Genomic DNA, 24,364 nt, shown 5'->3' on the forward strand with positions numbered 1-24,364 from the left:
CTGTTCAGAAAAGTAATTATCCAGTGTTTTTTTTTACTGGATTTTACATTTTTTTCCTTGAAATGACCAAATAATTTCTGGTTGAGATTTAGACATCTGTGGCTCTCTCTGCCAGTCTGCAAAAATAGGGGAGAGGTATATTAAATGGTCCATATCAGAGGCTTGTTCTGTTGGGAATGGAGGAATGACTGATATGATCAGCTGCCTCCCTGGTGCACACCCAAGCTGAGGAAAATGAAGCAACTTGGAAGGGTGGAACATTTGTGGAGGAAAAGTCAAGATAAAGCAGGCTGAGTGAACCCACGGCTGGTGAGTCTGTTCTATGATGATGCGGGAAGAAAAAAGGTTTTTCTTTTTCATTTTTGCATCCTGCTGCTGTTGTCAGCAGAGTTTTTATTTTAGCGTTGCAGAAACTTTGGGTCATATCACAGTGAAGGGGGGAATTCTCAATCCTGTGTAAGACCTTTGAATGATAACATTACATCCATCATGACTTAGATTGCACATCTGGTGTGGTGTCATCAACAGTGAAATCTACAGCACCATCAGATTGGTTTTATTAGATGAATTATATTTAATGAAAGTAGAGGGTACTTTTTTTAAATATGTCTGACTTTTGTGTACTTAACCCTTGACTGTGACATACAGAGAATATTTGTTGGTGAATGGCCATAGCAGCCAAATAAAAAATGGGTCTTAAAACCAATGTTTGTGCATTTAGACATCATGCATATATTTGTCTATTTTTGTCTTGTTAATGTAATATATTTTGTACATGAATTACTCCCATATAAGGATGGTATAATTGAAATTCACAGATGTTGAAAGTTTCTTATTCTTATTCTGTTAGCTTGATACACACCCATCCCTTTGTTAAAGCATCTTATTGAACAAAACTGGAGCAATAAATCCTACAAGTTTTTGAAATTAGCTTGTTAGGCAAGTGCATTGACTCACATGTATACTGGTACTTCTTAGTTGATAGTGTCCTATATGAACTCCAGTCACAGGGAATTCCCCTGGAACACATAGACTCTGTAGTGAGTCAGTGATAATATCCTTCATGGTAGTTCTACACCATCATCTTAATTCATCATCTAGGCTATAGATTATGCCTTATTCTCTTGATTGGAAACTGTTTATCATTTGTCTTCCCCATTTTTTAATATTCTTCTTGGTCATCTCTTCTGTCTTAAACCAAAGCTGCAGTGGTTGGCTTATCTCCTAAGATTAAAATGTTCTAGTATAGTGAAGTTCTAATTTGAAAATAAAAAATTAGTATAAGAAGCAAAGATGTGAAGACAAAGGTGGCATGGAATGAAAAATTAAGGAAAAAGAGTCCTCCCCCCTCATTTTAAGTGGAAGGCCTTTTTTTTATGAAAAACTGGGGGGGGGATTCAAAAGATGAATCAAACATTTAAAGCAAGGTGTTCATATACTTATTTTTTACTTTCTAAAAAACTATGCAACAGGAAGACATTTATCTAAGTATGTGTATAGTACCAGATATTCCAGTTCCTGGTCTTGATTTCCTTTTCTCAGTCCTTTTTATGGGAACAAGTGTTTTAAGTCTCCTTGACACTATGGAGAACTAGAGAAAACAAATAATTTTCTCTGTTGATAATTTTTTCTCTCCTTATTGTTTTTAATATTTTTACCTACTCTTAATAAATGTGTGTCATCTTGTAGTTCCACTGGTAAAAAAAGATAAACATTTTACAAAGGAAATTCAATTTGTAATTATTCCCTGAGTAAGCAGTATGTTTAATATACTAAAGATAGTAATTTATGCCAGACAAAATTTAAACAAAATGTATTTTAATCTGTAAATGGTAGCAATAGCAGATTGTTTCAGTTTTTCTTGAAAATGGTTGTGATCATGTTTTTTTGCCACCTGTGAATTGAACCCCCATGGATGGGAAGGGTCCGCTGTCGTTTAGACTTTTTTCAAGGCAAAGACTTATAACTAAAATATATACAGTGCTGTCGTCAGCTAATGTATAGCCCACCGTATACCAAGGAGCTGACTATATAGGATAGAGTAAGATGGGAGACATGCCTCATATTAATCAATGGTAGCAATGTGCATGTGGATGCATCAGCACAGAGTAAGATATACATGCGTCCTATCTTACTCTGTCCTATATAGTCAGCTCTTTGGTATACGGTGGGCTATGCATTTTTAAAAAATGAATAGCCCACCCTATACCAAGGGCTCTGAGAATGAATATAGTAATTCACAGACCTTGAAATATAGTAATTCACAAATCTTGAACGTTTCTTAATCTTATTCTGTTAGAACTCTGAGGTGTAGCTATAGGAAAGAGTCAAATGGGGGTACAGCTCCACATAACAGTTCTCCCAAGCGAAATTTCAGTCCCCAAATTTCTAGCATTGTGATAGCATAAAACTTCAGGTGAGCATTTAGAAATAGAATTTAGGCATTGAAAGGAAAGAGTCAAGAAAAGTTATCAAGGGAATGCAAACACAGCACACTGTCTCATTTTCTGCAATTCTAGACATTTGTAGACTGCAGGAAAATTTCACGGGGCGGAAGAACTTGTATTTGTGGGAGCATTGCCTTAATTTGCCCCTCCCTGTAGGAACAGCCCCATAGCAACTAGTAAATCTTTCTCTATTCTGGTGTAGTTGGTCAGAGTAGGTTTAAAACAAACAAACAAAGCAGTTGATCTCTTTGGGCTGTTACACATAATGATGCTGACATAGAATAATTTTCGTATCATAAATGATCAGATCCTTAGCTTTCCTTTGGTTGGCTTTTTACTTCAAGTCTGTATAATATCACAAATTTAAAACTTTAGTCACCATACAACATGTTAACAGCGATAGTTTCAAAGCTAAATTTTTATTAGTCCAAAATCTTTGAAGGGGTAGAATTTGAGACTGATTTCTCTAAGCATTTTTAAGTGTATCTATGGAATGAAAGTCCTGCAAAAGCAGTACTTATAAATATTTTGTAGAATGTACTTTCTAAGTTATTTATATTTATATATACTACGTTTATATATGCTACATTGTCCTGTCCATTTTAGGCATGACTTTTATCCTTGAAAAGGGTGTTTTGTGTCCTCCCCCCCCCCCCCCCAGCTGAATAAGTGGTACATATATGAAGTTTGTGTTAAAGTACAACTCATTCACACTGCCATCACTATTGTGGGAAAAGGCTAAGGAATATATTGATATTAGTGCGCGGAAGGCTTTGTACAAACACAGATTGAACATGACAGGAGGGCTTATTGCTGACAATACTTTTCAACCATTTTCTATGTCTGATTATGAATCTTTTCTCTTGTTCCATCCTAAAAGGAATGGATGCACTCCACTGTGTTCTGTAGGGTAGAAGTAAGGAATCTGGTGCTCTCTAGACATACAGTATTAGACAGCAACTCTGGTACTTTTGGCATCTTGGAGGACACTAGGTTGGCCTGCCTTTGCTACAGGACAAGGAAAATGGTTTGATGCTTCATGACCAGTCCCTAATAGTTGCATTTGTGAAACCAAAGGGTAAAATATTATCAACAAGAAAAGGGAGTCCATCTCAGTGCTTCTGTCATCTGAAACAGCTTCTGAACAACTTAGCTGAAAACTGTTCGATATTTCTGTAGTGCAGATGCATGGAAAACAGACTTTTCAAAACCTTGTTTACATTATCAAATCAATTCTAAACAAACAAACAAAAAACCTGGGGTGCAGATAAGGATAAGATTTCCTTAGGAAAAACATTCTGCCTTTTGGAGACTATTTCAAGACTGTTACTTTGATAGCGAGATGTTATAAATAATGCTGACAAAGTCCACCTGTTTCAAGACAGTAAATCTAAATTTTAAGATATTTATTCTTGTCTCACAAAATACTCTTGCTTTCTTTTTCACAGTATGAAGTGCTTCTTTGTGTCCAAGATCATGATGATCCTGCTATTGATGTATGTAAAAAGCTCCTTGGCAAATATCCCAATGTTGATGCAAGACTATTTATAGGTGAGTGAGAGAGAAATGTCTATCATGGCATTGCCTTTTAATAAACAGAAACACAAATAAAGAAGAAAAATCTGGGACAATAATGCTAATCTGTTAATATCAAGGAATTCTTTTTAAAACATTCTCACTGTAAATTGGTAAAACAAATGCAAATAAAATTCAAAAGTGATTACTCTATATAAATGATTCCATATATGTCAGAAATATAGATAAATCTGGAATTATATTTCAGATTATAGAGCCTTATATCCCAGATATACAGGACCCTTGTTAGATATTGATAGAACGCTCCTGTTGGCTGCAGTTACTCTGGAAAACCTCAGTGCAGTTGCTGTTAACTGTAAAAAGTTTTAAAGTGTTTGGAGTTATGTTGGTTGTTATTGAGGCTGTTTGTACTTAAAATTTTAGTTAGAAAATGCTATTTCTCAAATGCAAAGGAAAAGTTAAGAGCACCAATCTGTCTCTGGCATTTATCATCTTTCCTATCTGACTGACAAGCCCTTTTGTAATCACATGTTTGCGATTAATGTTTTTGCAAATATATTCAGCATAAAGGACCTGGTGTCATTCCTAACCCCTTAATAGTTTGTGCTTGAGGACAAGCTGTCATTAAACTGTAACATGCAGTGCAGCTAAAATATTATAGAGAAGATGAATTGTTTCACTGCTACTGCATTCCTCTGTTTTCCTGCCTCATTAGGCTGTTTATTTGTATATGTTAGGAAAACTGGTTAGAGAATTAAAAAATAAAAGTATAAACCTCCTGGAAGGTCTGACTTCTGTATTTGTGGCCATCAAGCAATGTTTGCATGTAGTGTGGATGCTATATTATCTGTACATATATGCTTCTCCTACTTTGATCTAGACAAGCACACATTATCAAAAGATATATGGACTCTACTTCTGGTTCCCAAGTTCAGTTTGTGCCCTTTGCTTATGCTGTGGTTATTGAAACTCAAAATTACTGTTCTCTCCTTAGCTAGATTTAATTACTTTTCAGCCTGGGAACCCGATTAGTGGCTATGCAGCTCAATGTTGGTTAGCCAAGAACCTGACAGTTCATAATGCACCTCTTTAGCACCATTTAATATGGAAATAAGTGTATTCTAAAAAGAATCGTAAAGATTGTGTATATTCGGTAACTTAATTTTTTTCCCTTTAAGGTGGTAAAAAGGTTGGGATAAATCCAAAGATTAACAATTTAATGCCAGCATATGAAGTTGCCAAGTATGACCTCATATGGATTTGTGATAGTGGCATTAGAGGTAAGTTAGTTTGGTGTATGGGAAATATATTTTAAAAAAACACAAATCTTTTGAATGCATGCTCTTACCTTTTGGATGATAATGATTACTGTAGGGTAGTTTAAGTTTCCTAAGGAAACAAGAATATTGAATATCAAAAAATGTCAAAGCCCAGCCTGTTGGCATCTGGCTTTAAATCAACAGAGTAGCAGAAATGTGCCTTTGTATAACTATGCTTCCCTGAGAACTGAGACTAACTCAGAAACAACACAAGTAGCTTGTAGTTCAAGGCAAAAGTTTACTAATGGCTTTAATCTATATATACATAAAATCTATATCCTAGTCTAGCTAGTGAATAGTTTAGGTAAAGAGAAATATTTATCTCACCATCTTTTCAAAGAAAGTTCAAAGAGGGGAAAGATGGAAAACATGCAGTTCAGATGAAGATCTTTTTGAGAGTGTCAGTCCCAAAGGGAGAGTGACCTAAATCACATGGTTAGTTCGAATGAAGGAGAGAGAGGTGTTTGCATTCAGGAAATCCCTATCTATCTAAGAAGAGGGAAAGAGAATGCAAAAATCTTCCAACAGTAATTAATAGGTGTTCTTATTCCATCAGCATGTGGGACTCTACAGAACAAAAATAATAGGTTGCTATCCAGAGTACGTTTAGATTCAAATTTTAGGAATCTGAAAATGCAAGGAATGGTTGTAATGAAAGAAAGGTGACATTGGGCATTTGTAAGCAAATGCCTCTAAACTGAGGTTAGATTGCCCCAGGCTTTGGTATCTAAAACCAATAATTTGTAAATACAAAGTGAAATTCTTTTAAATTAACAATATTTCATCATAAATTACACTGTTTGCTTTACTGTAGATATTACTCTTGGGTGAAGTTTGGGGAATAGGACTGGGGAATAGCATTACTGCAATACATTTTTTAAAGTTAAAGCATGAATTTGGTGGTTCCAGATCTGTAGCAGTTAGATCAAGTGAATGATACTTACTACCCAGACTCTGAATAGTTTGTGTCTCACACTTATATCAGGTGGACAGAACTTTGGTAAACAAACCAGTCATTTGACTATATGACACAGTATTTCAGACTGTAGCATAGACATTGTTAACCACTGTATCAAATACATTTCGAGTGAAAAACAAAAACAAAATCCTCCAATCCTGAATTACATTTAGGTGTTTGCATGTTGTTATTGTTTACTTCACATTATTAAAATTAGGGGTGTAGATGTATTTATGACATTTGTGTTTGTCCTCTGGAAATTTTTCTACAGTTACCGTAAAATTCAGATTTGGAATGTTGTAACAGTTTTGTAACCAGATGTATATGGTTGTAATTGAAAGCTGTTATGTTTTTCCCCCCATTGGTTATAAATTAACAGAAAAAAGATGAACTTTGTGTGGTTGAAATCTTTGGTGTAATCGAGAAGTTAATATTTTCCTCTACATTTAAGGTATATTAAGCCTCAAATACAGGTTTTTGAAAACATTAATTCATGGATATTAACCACAGTCGACACTCTTATTTTTAGTAACACCGGATACGCTAACAGATATGGCCAATCAAATGACAGAAAAAGTTGGCTTGGTCCATGGCCTTCCCTACGTAGCAGATAGACAGGGCTTTGCTGCCACTTTAGAACAGGTGAGTACACTTTAACTCACTTGCTTTTTTCTCTGTTGTTTTCCCCATCCCATTTTGTAAATTCTTGAGAATTATGACATTTCCAAAGTTCAAAAAGCACAGAAGCATCAACCATTTGAGTATAAGAAATGTGTAAGAATAAAAAATGACTTCCTGCTTTTCTTCATATTCTACTCTAAACCATTTAGCATATGCGAGGAATAAAAGATTTTATATCAGTGTCTTGCTTCTGCTTTCATGTAGAAAAAATATATAGTTTAGCAGTCCTGTATGCAGTAACCCTTTCAGCTGGGCTTTCTAATGGGTTTGAGTGAGAAAGTAATTTGAACTTTTTATTTGCTTTCAATAATGGTTAATTCTTCTGTGGCCATTAATTTTTTTTTGGGGGGGATGGGGTTAGAGGCTACATCATTTAGTCATTTATGGTCTGTATGGTGAATCCACAATCAGACATCTGTACAGATTTTTATATGGTTGACAAAATATCCATTAAGCACAGACATACTGTATATGGCTGCATAAGAGTAAGATGTGCCTTGCCTTTACAAGTTGATGCATCTGCCTTGATAGCCATTATGCTAATGATTCAAATCCCAAATAAAGTGTGTATGATATCTGTACACACAATGAAAACATTAAAGGAATGTATGCCATTATAGGTAAAACAATGGAAAGTGAGAGTACAGTGGATCCTTGTTATACGCTGGGGTTTGGTTCCAAGATCCCCCGTGTATAACAAAATCCGTGTATGCTCAAGTCTCATTAAGTATAATGACATAGCAAAATGGTGTCCCTAATAAAAAATGGAAAATCAAGGTAAATTTATACTTTTTTGGAACATTTTCAAACCGTGTATGCTTAAATCCGTGTATAAAAAATCTGTGTATAAGAAGGGCAGACTGTACATAGCCATATCTCCTCTTCCTCCTTTTGTTTTGAACAGGTATATTTTGGCACTTCCCATCCAAGAACATATATTTCTGCCCATGTAACTGGGTTCAAATGTGTAACAGGAATGTCTTGTTTGATGAGAAAAGATGTCCTGGACCAAGCGGGAGGACTTATAGCTTTTGCACAGTACATTGCTGAAGATTATTTTATGGCTAAAGCAATAGCAGACAGGTAAGAAAATATTATATTTGGAGGAAGTTCTTAATAGATTTTATTCTTTAGTGATTCCTTCGTGTGTGTGTGTGCGCGCGCATGCCTTCAGGTCAGCTGTCAACTCATGGGGACCCTATTAATTTCATAGGGCTTTCTTAGGAAAGGAATACTCAGAGGTGGTTTTTCCAGTTCCTTCCTCTGAAGTAGAGCCTACAGCACCTGGCATTCATTGGTGGTCTCCCATCCAAGTAATATCCAGTGCTTGGCCCTGCTTAGCTTCCAAGATCATATAGGATCTGGTGGCTTTAGGGTATTTAGGCAGACTCCTTTTTAAAGCACACTATTAGCAGTGTTCAGGACTCTTGTATTATCTTCAAATGAAAATGGAATTATATAATTCCACTGGCCTAATACCCAATATCCAGGGACATAGCCAAGGGGGGGGGGTTCTTGGGGTCCGGACCCCCCTTCCATTAGAAAAATGAATGGTGCATGCTGCTGTGCCCAAGCTCCATTATAATGGTGGCAGTCTGGACCCCCCTTCCTAAAATCCTGGCTATGTCCCTGCAATATATGTACCACATTCAGAGAGCCAGTGTTGGACTATAACTCTGGAGATCAGGGTTCGAATCCTTGCTCAGCTGTGAAACCCACTGGGTGACCCTGATCAAGTCAAGCTGTTAGAGCTTTAGAGAATGGCAATGCTACCGGCCACCAAAGAAACCTACCAAGAAGATCTTGTGAGAGGTTCACCACAAGCATTTCTTTGAGTTAGAAATGACTTGAAGGCACACAACAACAACAACTCTTTCATAGGGGACTACTAACTATCGATCTGTTTCTCAGATCATATTCAGTGGAAAGGGTACATCACCTACTTGAACAGGGCTACAAAAAGAAAATTCAAACTGGTTTTTGGTATTAGAAGCCTGTTATGGTCTTGCTCTTTATTGGTTTAGAGCCATTCTGCTATGACCTACTTCCTAGAAAGTGATCAGGATCCTATGGTATCAAAACTATGTTCCAAAACACACTGCAGAAATAATCCAGTTTGAGACCATTTTAACTGCCTTGGCTCAGTGCTAGAGAATTCTGGGAACTGTAGTTTTGTTAGCCATTTAGTTATTTGAAAAGCCCTATCTCCCTGTATAAGCCTGCTTGCTACACTCACATGTGCCACCATTGAAAAAGGTAGCTGTCCAATATACATCTCCATTTGGAGGCAGGATTTTTTAGAGTGGCCTATTTCTTCGATACTGGGTTCTTAAAATTCCTTGGAGTTGAGGTACTATGGGAAGGGTGGCTTGGGAACCCTGCTTTGCTTTGAAGCATATGCCAGCCAATTTGACATACAAATACTAGATGTGTTCTATTCCTCCATGGTTTCAAAGGTTCTCTGAAATAATATGACATTATTTCAGAGAATTAATTACAACACGTGGTAAAAAATCTGAGAAAAATGATTCTATCATGAAGCATTTCTTTTAATAAGAATCCTGAAACCTGATTCAAGAAGTGTGAAGCATGGGTTACAAGGGTTTGTAACAAGTATGGCAGTAAGTAATGAGAAGTCATGAAACTAATGCTATATGTTACCACCCTGTTCTCACAAATCCCACTTATTTTTGTGGTGTACAGCTTATCGGTTTAGAAGCAGTCATATAGTACGAGGTGTACTGAAATCTCATTTTCCATCTTCAGAAACAGAGATGGAAGCAGAATCATGTAGTAGAATTTGAGTTGTGCTATATAAACTTTAGATTAAAGAGGGATATGTCTTTAAAATTCCTCACATGCAGAAAATAGGTAACAGAAAAGTTCTTCTAATTTTCTTTCCAATGCGCTGATAATTTAATATGTGAAATAAGCCTTCTGTATATCGAGTTCTACCTAGCATTGCTAATTATTTATTGTAGTTGTATTCATGGTGTTCATTAATTTTCAGAGGTTGGAAATTTGGAATGGCCACACAAGTTGCAATGCAAAACTCTGGTTCCTATTCAATTTCCCAGTTTCAATCCAGAATGATCAGGTAAAATATCTTTAAGTTACTCTTAACTTTCTATCGTACAGACCTTCCCTTGTAATAGCTATAATGTCAAGTAAATGTGTCTGGTTTGTTTTTGTTTGTTTGTTTTTGTAGTATGGACGACAGTACTATAGTCCATGGAAGGGAACTATGGAGTGACATCTGCATAGTATTTTAATTGTGAAGGTTTAATTTTTCCCTTTTTCCTGGTAAGATAAAAGCTCCTTGCTTTTATGCACAGAAGGATAAGGTTACATGTCTTCCCTCCTCCTCGGCAGTCCCTCTTACTACATGTGGGGCAGGATACTGTTTTTTGAATGGGATTGGGGAGCTTAAATTCCCATGTCTGAGTATAGCATAATTTTAAATTAAAATGACTGTTAATAGAAAAGGACTCTTGATAATCAAAATTAGAATACAGAATTGGTGTAGCTGTTGACTTAACACAGGTCAGTGCATCATATTTAGAAGTAAAATGATTGGTCCAACAGCTTTAACAGTTCCTACAATTACTTTTAATAATACAATTTTATCCCGACAATACTAAATTACTTCAGTTATTAGTTTCCTGATATTGAATACAAGTATTCCATCTAATTCTAAAATAAATCTCATCCTGCTTTCTCTATAGCAGTAACTACATATTTTTGACAGATTGAGGGTGCATTTATACTGTAGAGATAATGGTTTGACACCATTTTAACTGCTGTGGCTCCTTCCTATAGAATCCTGAAGGTTGTTGTTTTGTGAGGCACCAGCACTCTTTAGCAGAGAAGGAGGAGGATGGAGGAGAAGCCATCACCTCCACAAGCCTTGTCCCCAGACTGGCTGCCCCTCGGAGGACAACCAGAGTGGGGAGGAAAATGGAGGACAAGCCTTCACCTCCACAAGCCCTGTCCCCTGACTGGTTGCCTTCAAAGGACAGCCAGGGTGGAGAGGAGGAGGCAGGGCAAGTATTTGGCCCCGAAGCCTCATCCCTAGCCCTCTGTCTCCCAATAGGACAGCTGGGCTATGGGGGTGGGCAGCAGGTTACTGAGACCCTGAGGTTTACCCTCGATGTATCCACAGGTCATATCAAAATGCCTAATTTTGGCCCCAAAACCTGCCCTCGACTTACACGCAAGGTTGTCTTACAGTCAACTGTATATGGTATTTTTGCAGTGTAGATGTACCCTGAGTGACGGATTTTGAGTTTGCTACTATCTGTGTGATGGTGTTCCTTTCTTTCTTTTTTTTAATTTAAAAGAAAAACAGAACATGATACATTGAATTCTTCACGATAGAAATAAAAAATACAGATTACAAACATCTTCTTAGTGCTTAGTTTCTTTTGTAGTTGCAATGTTTTGCTGTAATCCACACATCCTGGCATAATCTCTAGTATAAGTATTGTAGTCATTATGATTTGATTCATCCTGTGCCATTCTTATACCCATATATATTTTATTACCCTTCATTACCAGCCTATTGATGTTGTACACACATTTAATCTTCCAAATTCCAATATTTTTTCAGAAAGTCGTCTACTGTGTTCCAATTTTTAATCTCTTCTTCTTTTTCCCCCTTTAGCATTATGGTTAGTCTGTCCATTTCTTTTAACTCTATTTTTTTTTAACCATTCATTTATATCAGGGACATTTCCTTGTTTCCAATATTTTGCCAGAAGTATTCCGGTAGCTGTAACGAGATAGAGCATAATTTTCCAGTGTCTTTTTGCCATTGAATTTCCTATAAGGGATGTCATATTTAACAAATAAAGTTCTGGGGTCATGGGGAATTTTATTTTAAGCATTCTTTGTATCATTTGATGAATTTCCTTCCAGTAGTTCTTAATTTTTGTTCCTTTCTTCTATTAAGGCATGGTTCAAGTTGATAAGCCCTTTAACTAATAAGAAATAAGTTCAGTTTTCATAAAACACTTTAGTTATTTTTAACCAGTCCTTTAATTGGAATAGAGAAAATTGTTCATTTCCTTATGAAGCCTTTTTTTGTTGTTTAAATCTAATATGCTCATTTGAAAAGCACATCTTGAAAAATAGCATGTGTTCATTTCTTCTGAGGTTCTGAAGGAGCAGAAAGTTTCAGATTATGTTATAATCTTTCTTTCACCTTTCTTTTCTTTTTGAGCAAAGTGGTGATGTTACCATTTTAATCTTAACCAGTATTTCCTGTTTTTATTTCCATATTCAAAATGTAGTGGTTTTTTTGGGTGTATACCAAAAATCCTGTTTCAGGTTTTTGACCATGAAATGATTCTTCATAGTACTACAGTATAACTGTCATGCATGCTTCTATTTCCTCCTTACCTTGAATGTTTAGTTATGTAACCTTTATAAGATACTTTGTACAGTCAAATATTTTATTTTTAAACAGGAAAAATGAGTACTGAGTTAAAACCAGGAGTGGATTGATTTTTCATTTATATTGGTGTGGGCAGATGTTAGGGATAGGGACTGCTTTGGCTCAAGAAAAAGGTTACATTCCTCACTGACCCCTCCAACGATTTCTTTTCTTTTCCCTTCCTTCCTCCCTTCCTTTTTTGCATCCAAATGACCCTGTATGGCTGCTAGGAGATGTGAACAGCCTCCTGTTCAAGGACATGTCCTACATTTCAACCTTCTTTCCAAGAGGAGTTTCAAAATGTCCTCCATTTTGAGCATAACTAGGAAGCATGCATTTACACTTACATTAGTCTTTTTAGCTTTTATTTGGTAATGTCCTACATTTCTCACAAATGTCCTACATTTTATGGAGCCTTGTCCTCCTTTGCAGTTATGACATCTGGTCACCCTGCATGTGGAGCAAATTTTTGTCCTGTTTTTCACCTTGTCTGGGCCGTTTTAGGGCCCCGGGGGGTGTGTGTCAAAATGTGGTACAATTGCCTCAAATTATCCCAGAGTATGGCAATAGGAGCCACAGAAATGTCCTTGAGAAGCTGCATATGGCCCGCAGACTGCATGCTCCCCATCCTTGGTTTATATCTTGCCTATCTTCCAGAGAATTCAAGACCACATACATACTACTTCTCTCTCACTCCACCTTATCCTGACACCAAGCTATGCAGTTAGTGAAAGAGAGTTACTGTTTCCAGATCACTCAGGAAGTTTAATGGCTCAGTGGATACTAGATCTTGGCTCTCCAGTTGCCAGTTCAACACACTAACCACTATCAGCAACTGTATTACCAACTCTGTTTCTAGGATTCACCTTCAGCCCCTAAAGCTATTGCTCATGTAGCTTGACAGTTACTGTTTGGTTCTAACCTACCTTTTCCATGCTTAATCGTAGGTGGGCCAAGCTACGGATCAACATGCTTCCAGCCACAATAATCTGTGAACCAATTTCGGAGTGCTTTGTTGCAAGTTTAATTATCGGGTGGGCAGTTCACCATGTTTTCAGATGGGATATAATGGTCTTCTTTATGTGTCACTGTTTGGCATGGTTTATATTTGACTACATTCAACTCAGAGGTGTCCAGGTAGGTTTTATTTATCAGAGTCTTGTTGTGTGTGTATAGTGTTTCAAATTGATTGTGTTTGCTGTCATTAGCTTTTTAAAATGTTACAGTACTTTTTATATTCTACATAATAAGTGATTTAGAAGGATTGTTTAAAAGGTAGGGGGAACCCTGAATTAGCAAATATACTTTCTTTACCAGATAGGACACAGCACTCTGCAGCAAAAAATTATATATCCCAATACTGTATTTAATGTTCCAATGTGTTGTGATAGGAAGATATAATTTAAATAGTTAGATAATTAGAGCTTATACAAAATTTGGCCTATATAAAAGTACACATCATGATTGTGCTGAAAGGCCATAGTTAGATATTTTCTATTGTGCCACTACTGCTTTGAGATGTTTGACTTGTCTGACATGGCATCTTTAATTATACTTTAATATTTAAAGTTTCTTTTATATTTTAATTAAATGCTTGTTCATTTTAAAGTTTTACTATAGATCTTATTATATTTATTTATATATATATATATATATATATATATATATATATATATATATCTTTATTACTATTACTTTATTGTTCCACACAATGTGAACTATTATTATTAGAAAGGCAGGATCAAAATGAATATATATCTATGTATTCATTTACATGGCTATACCTAGAGATATATTGATACGTGTTTTTGTGTATATCTCATTAAGTTTGATGCTGACTCTCTAATACAGTGGACCTTCCACGTTCACTGGGGTTAGGGGCACAGGACCCCTGTGAATGTGGAAAAAATGCAGATTAAAAAAAACTTTTTTTTCTGAGAGAACACCTCTCTAGGAATCTCTAGGTCCTCTAGGGCAACTCTGTGGTTAACATCTGTTGGAGGTTGACCATAGAATTGCACTGGAGGACCTACAAATGCCCAGAGAAATATTCTCTCTAGGAATTACTAGGTCCTCCAGTGTAACTTTTGGAAGACGTTGACCATAGAATCACGCTGGAGGACTTAGACTAGAAATTCCTAGAGAGAACATATTAAACAAATCAGTGAATAAACAGATCTGCAAAAGCTGCAAATATGGAGAGCTGTCTATGTGCATACACACACACACGTTATTTCTACCTACTAGTTGAACAGAAAAAAGTAATAGCCTGCAGTTACCTTCACCTTTCAGGTAGCAGTGGGAAGGTTAGCTGCTCCATTGACATTTATGTACTGGATTTTTAAAATATCTTACTACTTATTTACTGGTGGTGTTGAGTTTTTTTGAAGTGTTAGAACTGATGTCTTAGTGGTATAATTTAATTTGTATTTGACTATGTGTAATATTTATTGAAAACTTTAAAATTATATTGGAACATGAAAAGTACTGGAGAAAAGTAGATTGTAAATCAAATAAATTAATATAGTGATTAATCCCACATGTTTAAAAGTAAGTTAAACTCTTAGTAATATTCCCAATTGAAGAATTACTGTTAAATTTCATATAAAATAATTGTTGCCAAGTGTTAACTGAATTTCAGGATTCCAGACATGATCTTTTATAGTTGAAGAGTGGCGGGATACAGACCGTACCTTTAGGGTGGCCTGCAGCTACCCCTTTGCACCACATATTGGGGCCAGGGCAACCACAGCGGCAGCCCAAAGGCCCCAATCCAGTGCTTTTCTGCAGAATGCCTGGTCCTGAAAGGGGCCACTCAGCCCCTTTCCCCTGGCTTCGTTCCTACAGCTGTTTGGTGGCTGTGGGAATGAAGTGCTCCCCAGGAAGGAGCTCCGTTTCGGAGCTCCTTCCGGTGCCGCTGTTAGGTGTCACAAGCAGCCTGATGCGGCACAAAGATGTCACACCCATGCCACACCATTTGGACGCAGTGCGGCCGTCACATCAAAATGGCAGTGCCCTTGTGTACAGGGTGCCACCATGTTGACATACGGAAGACGTACTAGGGATGCCCCGAGCCAACTCTAGCATGTCTTCAGTATGTGCTATGGCGTTGGTCTGTACCGTGCCAGTAACACCTTAATGTATTTGTTATTGTTTACATATTAGAACAGTACCACTTTATTAAAAAATTAAGATGTGATCATTAAGTAAATGTTAAATACTGCATAATTTTTGGCATTTTCACTGAGTGTAAATATCTGTTTGTATGATCCCCAGGGTGGTGCACTATGTTTTTCAAAACTTGACTATGCAGTAGCATGGTTCATCAGAGAGTCAATGACGATATACATTTTCCTCTCGGCTTTGTGGGATCCTACTATTAGCTGGAGGACAGGACGCTACAGGTTACGCTGTGGAGGCACTGCAGAGGAGATCCTGGATGTATAGCCCCAGCTTTGTGACTGTGTATTTCAAGAAAGGAAAAAAGGAGGAAAAAAAGAAAGTATTATAAATTATGTTTATATAAAGGCTTTTAAAAGATCTACCTTCAATAGTTTTATTACCTGTATGTTTTCGTATCTGTTCTTTAATTTATTTTGCATGGCACTTGCATCTGTGAAAAAAGTACATCTGTAGTCTTGGCCAAATGGTACCTTGTTTCTATGTAGAAAATCAAATCAAGAGAATTGGTTCCAGGATTCATTTTTCGTAGGATCGTTCTGCAGCAAGTTCTAAAGACAGCCTCTTTCAGTATACAGTTAAAAGCGACTCTCTGCTAATCAAAGGAAATAATCAGTGGGACATAACCTGTAGAGGTCCATTGGAAATTAATGGGAAATGTGCAAAGCACAGTGGCCTTTTGGCCATTGGATTGCATCCTTTGAAAAGCTAACAACATTTTTGGACAAGTGCAGTTTGCATTTGAAAGCACAAGTGGTAAGGCAGAAGGGGAGAAGCTTTTTAGTTGATATATGCCTACCTCTTGTAATTGCTGTGGAGCAAATAAAAATGTAAGTAGGCCTTGTGAAAAAGTAAAAGCTGGAAGTTCGTTATCTGTGTGTGGATTTATAGATTAAATTATTTTGGTCTCTCTGCAATGAGCCAAAAGTTTGATATAGCTGGGTGGGAAGAATTAATGGTTAGCTATGCCTAGCGGGCATCTTTTGGCCAACTCTAATTGGTTCTGTCTTGAACCATTTTTAATCACTGTGCTGTAATTAGCCTAGCTAATCTTCTCCTTCATTCCCATCTTGACTTTTTAAAAAGGGGTGGGGTTTTTGTTTCAGTGTGAATGGATGATTGGTAGTTATGGGGCGGGAGGGGGATGCATTTCAGAAACATTTCATGTCTGAGCTATTTTCTTATACACTGTCTTCTTAAGAATGTAACTTCATGATGCAGGTATTTAATATCTTTTTTAAATGGGCATAGATCTCTCTATACGTTAGTAATCCTTAACTATCCAATTGCAATAGATACTTGTCAGTATATTAAAAGGCAAGATGGGTTTGCTGTTACTGATATGAAATTGTAAGCTTTAACTATGAAACTAGGACTAATTTTGACTTTTTCATTCATTTAATCTAGTTTCTAAATTGGGTTTTTGTATTCAAATTGTAATGGCTAAAAAGACTAGATTATAACCAAGTTGTAAATGCATGCTGTCCCCCCCCCCCCCCCCATCCCTCTCATTTCCTATCATCTTGTTCTCTAACCCCATTGTGGAATTACTCTTAACATGGTGAACTGGACTTGTTTGTTTAAAACTGACTCTGATCACAAAGCAAAACTGAGAGGGACATTGCACAAAGCCTTTTGTTTTCTTTTATAATTGTATTTATGCTGCTTTTTCTTTTAAATGGGCATGGCATATTGTCACCATAAAGCTTTATTGCTAAGTGCATTGCCAATATGGGAGCTTTAAATCCTAGGTTATGCCAGGTCTGTAACACAGACCATAATCCTAGCATATTAGCAATAACTTTCCCCCAATTTATTGAGCCAGTCCATTTGATTGCCTGGTATACACATATTGTAATGGAACAGGGTATGTGCTTATACATGGACATGTTTCGTGTGTTGACAAATACTACAAAACGTTCCCCAAACTGTATCCCATGTTCTCTTTGTTTGCCTTATGACATTACAGAATTTGTTTTGAAGGGCATCTTCACAAACAGAGGCTTTTATTGCATGTTCCATTTCCTGCATGTGAATCAGGAAGAATGCTTCCTGAGGAAGGTTGCACACTGCAAACTAGTCTGGTTATGACCCAGTCAGATTGTGTTTTTTTACTTTCTTTGTTGTTAATCATTGTTGATTTTGCTTATAATGTTTGTATTTTTATTTGTTTTGTGAAGTTTGATTGATGCCATCCATTGCACTGCTAAAGTGAAGCTTAGCTATTTGGCTTGATGCTGATCACCATGAGAGCAGTGTAATGCCAAAACCAAAAGGCTGGACAGACTTCTGTGTGTGTGTTTCTGTTTGTGTGCGAGTGATACCTATGAAAAACTGAGTTAGAGGTGTGCGCGCGTGTGTGTGTGTTTATGTGTTTGTGTGTACACCTGTGCATTTGTGTGTGTGCACATTTGTAAAACCTTTATCATTTAAAGGAAACTGGTGCATCACTTAAATGAGCAACTTGATTTCTTGTGTAAGAAATCTGGGTTGATTATCAAATGGAAAATACTTTGGAAAATTGTTGGAGGGCACTGTGACAGCACAGTGAAGGTTCAAATTGCTAATTTAAAGCTGTTTATCAACATGTTAAGAATACCATGTTTATTTAAAATTATTGTCTTGTTTTGTTTCAAAATAAATTTTGAATACAATCAAATGTTTTAAGTAAATCTATTTCTTTTCTTCCCCATAATATTAAGTAACAAATACTGCCTATGCTCGAGCCCTATTTAAATGCTTGTGCATGTGGCGGTGTGGTGGCGCACGTGCACCATGGGCATGCGTCCCATTTGTCCCTATGGGACGTGCTGCTCCTCCTCCCCATGCAGCTTTCAGCATATGTTGAAAGCCTTGTAAAGCACTCCACATATGACGCAGGCGCACTGTACAACAGAGGTATGTTTACCCATTTTGGATCATTTCATTGCTGTTACTTCTAAAAAGAAATCCCATTCCATAAATATATACAGTCTGGTCTAGTTAGCATTCGTGCATGTGTGTGTATACAGTACATTTGAGGTTGTCCCTAAAACCCAGAAACTCGTTTGAAAAAGCTCAGCTTTGCTACATGCATCATGATCTCTGGGAAGAGATCTCTGAGAATACACCAATTTTCCATCTCATCTGCGAAGTGGATGAACCTGAATAAGTTACAGAAACATGTTGTGTTTGCTTTGTACCAAACTTAATGCTGGAGACATTGTAGTTGACATTTTACGAATGGCAGACGTTTAATTATTTTGTTTTATTTAAATTATAAATTTACATATTGGGATTGATAACTAGATAATTTTTATCATTGCACTTTTTAAAATAGCTTCATTTTATTGTGTTTCTATTGTCTGGATTCTATGGCCTACCATACTATGGTATTTATGATTAGGGATCAACTAGAATGATTTTATGTTGCCAAAGCCTTAAAAAAAGACATCATTTAATTGAATCCTGGTGTCCAGAGTTGTAGTCCAACACTCAAACCACAGCTACTCTCTAAATGAAGTACTGTATGACATCAGCTTGCCTGAAGCCATTGAAAGGCTCCTGTGGTTGAAGAGTGTTTGAATTTCCATCCATGGAGGGAGAAAAGTGCATTTGGTAGGATATAAAATGAGTTAGACTTCAGTAGTTCTTCATTCTGAAGACAACTTTGTGTCTTAACACACCAATGTATTTAAACTTTTAATCACTTCTACTATATGGGCTAGCAGGCCGGTTATGGATTAAAATGTTTTATTGTTTCTTCATATGGATCATCCATCATATTACTTTTTATATTTTTCATTTATGAATATTCTCTCTGCTGAATGAATGTCTAAAAACACAAAACAAAGTCCTGCACTTTGTTGTTGTGGTGGTGTAACTTCAAGTCACTTCTGACATATGGTGACCCTAAGGCAAGCATTTCACAGGGTTGTCTGGGGCTAAGAATGTGTGACTTGCCCAAGATCATCCAGTGGATTTCCATGGCTGAGCAGGGAATCAAACCCTGGTCTCCAGAATTATAGTCCAGTGCTCAAACCATTCACTACACCATACTAGGCTGAGCTATATACCATCCCAACTTACTGAATAACTTCTTTATCCCCTGGTGTAGCCATTCCATGCTTTGTGAGGAACAACTAGGATTGCAGAAATGTCCAAGTATTTCCACGGAGCTAGTTCACTATATTTACACCAGCACTGAGACCTCCCAAGGACATTGGCAGATCTCAACATTGATGTCAACATTTCACATCTGACTATGGGAACATAGCCAGATGCTTCTATGATCCTGCCTCCTCCCCATGAAGCATGGTACAGCGTTGCGGGAGGCTTGTGTATGTACAAGATATTGGACAATGCTTCCCTCTTGGGGGCAATTTTTACCAAAACCAACATGCAGATAATTAGACTGGCATACAGATAGTATAGATCAATGTAGAAGTATGCAAGATGATGTACTTCAATCCCAAAACAAACAAAAAAATAAGTTACCTATTCAGCTTCTCCAGCAGTGAATCAGCCTGCCCTCTTTTGCAACTGCTGTGAAGACTGGGTAAAGTTGTTCTACTCTATTAGTAGTAGTAGAATTAATAGTAGAACTACTCAGCACTTTCTTTGCCACAGTTTTCTCTGAAAAGGAACAGAGTGCACAACCTGAGCAGTGAAGATGGTACAATGGGGGTAATGCAGCACAGAATAGGTAGAGAAGTAGTGCAGGATTTCCTCACTACTCTAAACGAATCAAAGTCTCCAGGGCCCGATGAGCTACATCCATGGATATTAAAAGAACTGGCAGAAGTAATTTCAGAACCACTGACGATAATCTTTGAGAATTCTTGGAGAACAGGAGAAATCCCCTCAGATTGGAGGAGGGTAAATATTGTTCCTATCTTCGAAAAGGGGCGGGGGAGGACCCAAATAATTATTGCCCAATCAGCCTGGCATCAGTACCTGGAAAGATTCTAGAACAGATTATTAAAGAGGCAACTTGTAATTACTTAGAAAACAATACTGTCATTACAAAGAGTCAACATGGGTTTCTCAAAAACAGGTCATGTCAGACTAATCTGATCTTTTTTGATAGAGCCACAGGCTTGATAGATGAAGGGAATGCTGTGCATCTAGTATATTTTGATTTCAATATGGCTTTTGACAAAGTTCCCGATGACATTCTCACAAAGAAGTGAGTAAAATCTAGCCTGAACAGTGCTAGTGTTAAGTTGATTTGCAATTGGCTGACTGTCTGAACCCAAAGGATGCTCAGCAATGGCTCTCCTCATCCTGGAGAGAGGTGACTAGTGAAGTGCCACTGGGATCTGTACTGGGCCCAGTGCTATTCAACATGTTTATCAATTACTTGGATGAAGGAACAGAGACCGTGCTGATTAAATTTGCAGATGATACCAAACTGGGAGGGGATGCCAATACTCCAGAAGACAGGATTAAAATTCAAAATGACAAATTAGAGGGCTGGGCTAAAGCTAATATGATGAATTTCAACAGGGAGAAAAATGTAAGATCCTATACCTAGGCAGAAAAAATGAAATGCACAGATACAGGATAGGAAACACCTGGCTAGACAACATGTGAAAAACATTTAGGAGCCTTAGTAGAGCACTAGCTGAAAAAGAGTCAGCAGTGCAATGTGGCAGCCAAGAAAGCCAACTGGTTGTAGCAGGAGTTTAGTGTCTAGATCAAGGGAAGTGATAGTACCAATCTATTCTGCTTTGGTCAGGCCTCATCTAGAATAGTGTATCCAGTTCTGGGCACCTCAATTCAAGAAGGATGCTGACAAGCTGGAAACGTGTCCAGAGGAGGACAACCAAAATAGTCAAATGTCTGGAAACCATGTCCTATGTGGAGCAGCTTAGGGAGCTCGGAATGCTTAGCCTGATGAAAAGAAGGTTAAGAGGCATGTGACAGTCATGTTTAAATATTTGAAGGGATGTCACACTGAAGAGGGAAGAGGCTTGTTTCCCACAGCTCTAGAGACATGGGCCCTCTCCAGACGGGCCTAAAGTGCGCCCCTGTCACATGCTAGGGGTTGGCTGTGGGCACACTGCCCATACTGGCCTCACCCCTGGCATGTGACGGGGGCGTCACAATGGTGGCGCCCTGTACACATTAGCATTTGCACGTCCCAGTGTCATTGTGACGCCACAAGTGCGCCATTGGCGCACTGTGGCATTACAAACGCACTGCAAGAAGAACCCACTTATTAAGGGTTCTTTTTGCTGCGTGAGGGAGCCATCCAGTTTGTCCTCTGCGGCTCCCTCGCACAGTAAATCAAGGTGCGGATAGACTGCCCTTTTTGGGCGATCTGTATCCCGCCTAGGACAAGGAGCAATGGATTCAAACTACAGGCAAAGAGATTCTACCTAAATCTCAGGAGGAACTTCCTGACAGTAAGAACTGTTTGACAGTGGAGTCTACTCCTTCGGATGTTTTTAAGCAGAGGCTGGATGGACATGTGTCAGGGGTGCTTTGATTGGTGTTCCTGCATGGCAGAATGGGGTTGGACTGGATGGGTTCTGAGGTTTCTTCCAACTCTATGATTCAATGATTCTATGATTTGGATCCCAACCAGTATCAGTATTACGTACATAAAAAACCTGAGTACAAAACTATCAGTAAGAAATAAAATTAGATAACAGTTTTAAACAAATCTAAATGCAGTAAAGAAGAGTAGAATGCAGAAACTCACGTGAACTTCTTCCTATCTTGGAAGTGTTTATGAATTATGTAGAGCAAGGATGGCAAAGTGCAGCCCATGGGTTTCATGTGGGCCTTAAAAAACCCCAAAAGTAGATTCTGAAGCAGCCATATGCCTCCCATTTGGGGTGGGGGGGGGTACATGATTTTTTTTCTCCCTAAACTCGATCACAAATATGGTTTGCTTCTCCCAAACTTCCTATCTTCAGTGGCCACTCAGTTCCTGCAGGCTCAGGGCCATGTCTTCTTTGACTGAGTCTATCCATCTGGTGTGTGGTCTTCTTCCCCTACCTACTGCCATCTGCTTTTCCAAGCATTATTGCTTTTTCTAATGAGTCCTGTCTTCTCATGACATTCCCAAAATGTGACAGTTTCCCTGGCTTCTAGGGAGAGTTTAGACCTGATTGTTACAGGACCCAGTTGTTGGCCTTTTAAGTCTTCCATTGTATCAGCAGAACTTTTCTCTAGCACCACATCTCGAATGAGTTGATTTTCTTTCTGTCCACTCTCTTCACCATGAAGTTCTCACAGCCATACATGGCAATGGGAAATACAACGGCTTGAACAATCCCCACTTTTGTGTTGTATAACTTTGCACTTTAGGATCTAGTCTAGTTCTTTCATAGCTGCCTTCCCCAGTCCTAGTCCTCTCCTGATTTCTTGACTGCAATTTCCATTTCAGTCAATGATTGATCCAAGGTCTGGAAAATCTATTTCAAATTCCTCATTGTCTATATTGAATTTGTGTAGATCCTTCATGGTCGTAATTTTAGTTTTCTAAGGTCCAAAACACACTGCAGAAATAATCCAGGTTGAGACCACTTTAACTGCCCTGGCTCAATGCTATGGAATTCTGGGAACTGTAGTTTTGTGAGACATTTAGCCTTCTCTGTCAGAGAGTTCTGGTACTACAATAAACTACAATTCCCAGGATTCCCTAGCACTGAGCCAGGGCAGTTAAACTGGTCTCAAACTGGGTTATTTCTGCAATGTGTTTTGGATCTAAATTGACATTACGGAGACACATCTTAAGCCCCCTCTGGCTAGGGGCTGAAGTTCTGTTGCCTCACAGCTTTCTTTCCCCCTTGATTTGTTTTCCTCAAACATTAAAATGAAACAAAATGCTGTTTTCAGCACTGCCAGTTTTTATTTCTGTTTACATGTTCTTTGGAACTGTTTGAAAATGATATAGATTCCGGAGGGGACTTCAGTGACAAAGTCTTGCTGTATTGTGTCTTTCCCCGGAGGTGAAGGAGTGAGATAAAGAAAAGGTTGAACTTAAACATGAATGACTCAACTACTGAATGGGTTGGTCCTAAAATAAAGTCTGCATTAGACTAACCCTCTTTGCTTACAGCTCCATATCCACAGCCGTATCAGTATTTCCTTGAGTAAGTACAGATGACATAGGTTTAATATTAATATATGGTCACAGTGTTATAAATGACTGATAATTAATGAATATGTAAAGTACAGTGTCCCAAGGGAAGCAGTAACAAAAGGATACAGACAGTTCTTTTTATACTTCATGCATTCAATGGAAATATATTTGAATCTTGATCATTTATCATTTCTTTCCCATGTGCTGTTGTTTTTTGCCCAGCAAGGGGAATTTGGGAAACTGAAAATGCCTCTTTCAAAAACAACAACAAAATAGCGATGTTATCTGAAAGAGCTTTCTCTTCATGATGATGGACTTTTAACAATAGAGTCTTTGACTGGAGAGATTATGAGCAGCAGAAAGGATGGAGCAGTAACCTTCACATTCCTGAGTGCATATCAGGTATTAATTTTAACTGCTGAGATGAGATACCTGTGTCCCCTGTGTGCATTTTTCTGGGACGAAGCCCCAGTGAGCACAGGGGAAATTACTGCTGAACAAAGATACATCGGATTACATTACTGAAGGGGGAGAGAGAGGTGAAAATAGGAAAACACATGGTGAAAACTGCGCTATGCAAGAACTAAGCGTAATGAGTATTATGCTGCAGGGAGGAGGGCAATTGTTGTTATTTCCTACCTTTTTCACAGGTCAAGATGCATCCACACTGCAAAATTAGAACAGTTTTATACCACTTTAACTGTCACAGCTCCATCCAATGGAATTTTGGAA

At 37.8% G+C, this 24,364-nt stretch overlaps 1 protein-coding gene across 1 annotated transcript in view; it reads left to right on the top strand.

The window, feature by feature from the left end:
- Positions 1-18,214, top strand: part of UGCG (UDP-glucose ceramide glucosyltransferase) — a 40,871-nt gene extending 22,657 nt beyond the window's left edge. The window contains exons 3-9 of the mRNA XM_042452008.1: positions 3,896-3,998; positions 5,162-5,263; positions 6,790-6,902; positions 7,846-8,024; positions 9,952-10,038; positions 13,323-13,512; positions 15,652-18,214. Coding sequence (XP_042307942.1) covers positions 3,896-3,998; positions 5,162-5,263; positions 6,790-6,902; positions 7,846-8,024; positions 9,952-10,038; positions 13,323-13,512; positions 15,652-15,822 — 945 coding nt within the window. The 3' untranslated portion in view covers positions 15,823-18,214. The remainder of the gene's footprint in view (positions 1-3,895; positions 3,999-5,161; positions 5,264-6,789; positions 6,903-7,845; positions 8,025-9,951; positions 10,039-13,322; positions 13,513-15,651) is intronic.
- Positions 18,215-24,364: the final 6,150 nt, after the last annotated feature.

This window comes from Sceloporus undulatus, chromosome 2 (genome assembly GCF_019175285.1).
Source record: "Sceloporus undulatus isolate JIND9_A2432 ecotype Alabama chromosome 2, SceUnd_v1.1, whole genome shotgun sequence".
Taxonomy (NCBI): Eukaryota; Metazoa; Chordata; class Lepidosauria; order Squamata; family Phrynosomatidae; genus Sceloporus; species Sceloporus undulatus.